The following is a 5,064-nucleotide window of genomic DNA, read 5'->3' on the forward strand; positions in this document are numbered from 1 at the left end:
CAAAGCTCAGCGTTACAAAAAGCTGCGGGTCGAATTTCTCCCTCTGAGGGCTTGCGAGTTGAACAGAACAATCAATAAGTTTCACATTTTAAAGGCATCAATGGTGCTACTCCTAACAAAAACAAATGAAAACATACAGTACATGTACGTATATAAGCTTAACCATCTCTTGACCGCTGTCAATGAAATTTGATTCCAATTTTGTCCGGCAATGTGCTAAATCGTGCTTTTGCCCCTTTGCAAAAAAATTAATAACCCTTGGAACGGTAGATGACAATAATTGATAAAACTGAAGACGCCAGCACTTGAAAACGTCCATACAAACTGATTTGCCTGCATGTCATTGCTTGAATGAGAGAGTACCGAGAGGAAAGTACACATTGATTTCAGTTAGCCAATCATAGAAAAGGTCCCAGGCTGATCTGAATTGAAAACCATCTGTGTGAGAATCTTTGACATTATAAAAGCTGAATGGCAAGCTCATCAGGACAGTCTGAACATACATTCAGGTTCACAATATGAAGCTCTCAATTGTATGCTCAATTGCAATTCTTGCCAGTGAGATCCATTTACTTATCTGAAATGTCAAATTGTTAGCATCAAAATTTCAAAATCAGTGTTTCTATGAACGACACACAACTCACCCATACTTTTCAAACTTAATCGGACCATTAACCATTGCTCTTAATTTCATATTCAGCCTTGGGGCATGCCAAAACCATGACTGACCTTCAGGGTGATTCTTTGGATAGAGGAGGCCGATATTATGGAGGTGGCCGTCGTTACTACTCCAAAGGCCACTCTAGCTATTCTGGAGGTGGAGGAGGGAGGAGGCTATACTGGTGGAAGAAGTGGTGGCTACTCTGGTGGATCTGGCTATTCTGTTGGGGCGGCGGCGGCCATGGTGGTGGCTACTCTGGTTATTCTGGGTGGTGGTCGCATGGTGTTGGCTACTCTGGTTATTCTGGCGGAGGTGGTTACTCTGGCTATTCTAAGGGTGGTGGAGGCAACGGCGGCTACAATGGGGGTTACGCAACTGGTGGTCACTCTGGTGGTGGAGGAGGTGGTTACAGATCTGGTTCCTCATATAGCAGCTACAAGGGCGGCTATTATTAGAATGAAATTGTTTGCATTGTACTAATGTTTAAAAAACTAAAATAAACTTGAGCTTGGTATTGCACACTGAGTCACGTTAGAGAGTTTTAAGCATAAGCATATCAGGGCAGTTTGTTTTCTGTGATGCCAAGTTACCAATGTCTCTGGTAGAACAATGACTTTGCCACCTGTTGCATTCTCATGCCTCAGATTGTAACCTCAAAACTAATTGATCAATGTCCCAGATATAAAACTGCACTTGAATTAGAAACGTCTATGTGTATAAAGTCTCATTGAATATAACCTTACACAAGTAAGGCATTTTTGAACTCAGCAAAACCAACACGGGCAGAATTTTCAACCCAAAATGTGGCTCTCATTCTGTATATTTAAGCATTCCCAGTCATTTTGTTTTTAAGGGTATGTATAACTTTGTCATCAAGCCCATACAAATCGGTTTTGTGTTCGCCATTAGAATTGTTGAAAATACCAAAAACAAATATCTTGCTACAATAAGAATTCAAATTTACCATAACAAGTAAGTGGGGCCATTATCACACACATACACACAGAGACCTGTGATCAAATTTGGGCCTTACAAGTATGCCACGTAGACCAGGTTTAGAACACAACAATGAAGACTGACTTAATTTGGTCAACACCTGAAAAGGATAGGTGAACCTTTTGGTTTTTATTCATGTTAAGCGTCATTTCTACTGAATGTTCCTTTTCCAATTTTTTACCTTGCTATTTTGGTATTGCCTTTTTCATGCCTTTGTTCAAATCATCACCTTTCACAAACTTTTTCAGTTGCCGTTTACTCTTTTGGTTATTGCATCACCTTTATGCAAGGCCTAGTTTTAACACATGATGGAAACACTTCACTCATGCTTAACCGAGCAAGGCTCATGCCCACTGTCAGGTGTGTCAGGTGGGCCATAGCTCCAAGGGGAAGAGCCTAAAACCAGATTGGTTGATAAGTACTTGTGATATGCAATGTGCAAACACAAGGGATTAGCTAATTGTGTCAATAGGGGTACAAATCAAGCTTGAAATTTTCTGTACTCCACATTCCAATTTTACTTGTGATTTCCGCAATTTCATTGGTAAGAATTTCTATGCCAGAAAGATAGCGAATAAGGCTTTCCTTACGAATTTTCCATTTTGCCTTGTTTGATTGCTCCAATTCAATTTGTTGTCAAGAAAATACCTAAAGACTTGCCAGATTTTTCCAAGTGTCTCCATCCAACTTGCTCAGTACTGGAGTTGCTTACCCTCATACCGAGGCCATAAGACAAGTTGCTTGGGAAACTGAAATCACTGTGATCTTTTCCAAGTCTAAACCTAGTCAATTCAAATGAAACCATTCACTCAAGTGTCCAAACCGCAGATTTGTTCCGTATTCTAAATATGAGAGGTGATTGCCATAATCTTGGAGCGTTGTATCATAGGTAACATTGTTACATTGAATTGAGCTGCGCATAGGAGTTTGTTAACATAAATTAGAAATAGTAGTGGACCCTTTGGCTACCCTGCAAGGCATCTTGAGAGGCTCAGATATATTTTTCATACATCCATTTATCTTCATGTAAAGGAACTGAAAACTGAACCCTTGGAAAAAGGACACTCAGACGTGCAGAGAGGTCATCACTTTTTCGAAATATAAGCAGACAATTGTAGATGGCGCAGCAATCAATCACATTGTTTATGAAAAAAACAACACGGAATATATCTTCTTTACCTTCTATCTATGCCCTCTTTTTGTCTTGATACAAATTACTACGATCACTAAAAGAAATGGTCTGTTTTGCTTTTGACGCAATTTTCAGTTCCAATGACTTTGTCGCTTCAGACATGCTTCATCCCTAGGGTTTGGGTTTCTTCACAAGAAGCAAAGGTTCATTAGTTTAGTGAAAGCTTGCTGGACTCATTTCAGCATTAAAGGATATACACTCAATGAGAGTACTTATCTCAAATTGCACAAATTGATATGAATAACAATGTGAAGGCATCAATGAAGATATGTTTTTCTTGCATTTCATAACTATTTGTCATTTCAAGTTTGTGGTTCACTGCATTGCATTGATCTCTTTCTTTGTTAGATATGCTTGAGGATAAAAGGTAAATATTTGAATGGGTTTCCTCAACAAGAAACAAAATCACCATAATTTGGCCACATGGCATTTTATTGAGTGTGCTTTGGTCCTGCCATTTAAAAGACAAAGCTCAGTGTTACAAAAAGCTGCGGGTCGAATTTCTCCTCTGAGGGCTTGCGAGTTGAACACAACAATCAATAAATCACATTTTTAAAGGCATCAATGGTGCTACTCCTACACAAAAAAAATGAAAACATACAGTACATGTACGTTATATGCTTAACCATCTCTTGACCGCTGTCAATGAAATTTGATTCCAATTTTGTCCGGCAATGTGCTAAATCGTGCTTTTTGCCCCTCTGCAAAAAAATTAAAAACCCTTGGAACGGTAGATGACAATAATTGATAAAACTGAAGACGCCAGCACTTGAAAACGTCCATACAAACTGATTTGCCTGCATGTCATTGCTTGAATGAGAGAGTACCGAGAGGAAAGTACACATTGATTTCAGTTAGCCAATCATAGAAAAGGTCCCAGGCTGATCTGAATTGAAAACCATCTGTGTGAGAATCTTTGATCTCCTCAAGAGAGAGATGTGTTCTAAACCTGGTCTACGTAGCATACTTGTAAGGCCCAAATTTGATCACAGGTTCTCTGTGTGTATGTGTGTGATAATGGCCCCACTTACTTGTTATGGTAAATTTGAATTCTTATTGTAGCAAGATATTTGTTTTGGTATTTTCAACAATTCTAATGGCGAACACAAAACCGATTTGTATGGGCTTGATGACAAAGTTATACATACCCTTAAAAACAAAAATGACTGGGAATGCTTAAATATACAGAATGAGAGCCACATTTGGGGTTGAAAATTCTGCCGTGTTGGTTTTGCTGAGTTCAAAAATGCCTTACTTGTGTAAGGTTATATTCAATGAGACTTTATACACATAGACGTTTCTAATTCAAGTGCAGTTTTATATCTGGGACATTGATCAATTAGTTTTGAGGTTACAATCTGAGGCATGAGAATGCAACAGGTGGCAAAGTCATTGTTCTACCAGAGACATTGGTAACTTGGCATCACAGAAAACAAACTGCCCTGATATGCTTATGCTTAAAACTCTCTAATGTGACTCAGTGTGCAATACCAAGCTCAAGTTTATTTTAGTTTTTTAAACATTAGTACAATGCAAACAATTTCATTCTAATAATAGCGCCCTTGTAGCTGCTATATGAGGAACCAGATCTGTAACCACCTCCTCCACCACCAGAGTGACCACCAGTTGCGTAACCCCCATTGTAGCCGCCGTTGCCTCCACCACCCTTAGAATAGCCAGAGTAACCACCTCCGCCAGAATAACCAGAGTAGCCAACACCATGGCCGCCACCACCACCACACCAGAATAACCAGAGTAGCCACCACCATGGCCGCCGCCGCCCCCAACAGAATAGCCAGATCCACCAGAGTAGCCACCACTTCTTCCACCAGTAATGCCTCCTCCTCCTCCACCACCTCCAGAATAGCTAGAGTGGCCTTTGGAGTAGTAACGACGGCCACCTCCATAATATCGGCCTCCTCTATCCAAAGAATCACCCTGAAGGTCAGTCATGGTTTTGGCATGCCCCAAGGCTGAATATGAAATTAAGAGCAATGGTTAATGGTCCGATTAAGTTTGAAAAGTATGGGTGAGTTGTGCGTTCATAGAAACACTGATTTTGAAATTTTGATGCTAACAATTTGACATTTCAGATAAGTAAATGGATCTCACTGGCAAGAATTGCAATTGAGCATACAATTGAGAGCTTCATATTGTGAACCTGAATGTATGTTCAGACTGTCCTGATGAGCTTGCCATTCAGCTTTTATGAATG

The 5,064-nt window shown here is 39.9% G+C and overlaps 1 protein-coding gene across 2 annotated transcripts; it reads right to left on the reverse strand.

Moving 5' to 3' along the window:
- Positions 1-4,332: 4,332 nt before the first annotated feature.
- LOC131881991 (uncharacterized) lies at positions 4,333-5,051 on the reverse strand. Of its 2 annotated transcripts, none has more exons than XM_059228999.1 (2): positions 4,962-5,051; positions 4,333-4,822 (listed from the first exon to the last, which is right to left on the reverse strand). In XM_059228999.1, the coding sequence occupies exons 1-2, from the start codon at positions 4,999-5,001 to the stop codon at positions 4,392-4,394; spliced, it is 471 nt and encodes a 156-aa protein (XP_059084982.1). In that variant the 5' UTR covers positions 5,002-5,051; the 3' UTR covers positions 4,333-4,391. The 2 variants fall into 2 exon arrangements, with proteins under 2 accessions (XP_059084982.1, XP_059084984.1); XM_059229001.1 differs by lacking the exon at positions 4,962-5,051 and adding an exon at positions 4,928-4,952.
- Positions 5,052-5,064: the final 13 nt, after the last annotated feature.

The sequence above is a fragment of the Tigriopus californicus genome, chromosome 6 (assembly GCF_007210705.1).
Source record: "Tigriopus californicus strain San Diego chromosome 6, Tcal_SD_v2.1, whole genome shotgun sequence".
NCBI classification, from domain to species: Eukaryota; Metazoa; Arthropoda; class Copepoda; order Harpacticoida; family Harpacticidae; genus Tigriopus; species Tigriopus californicus.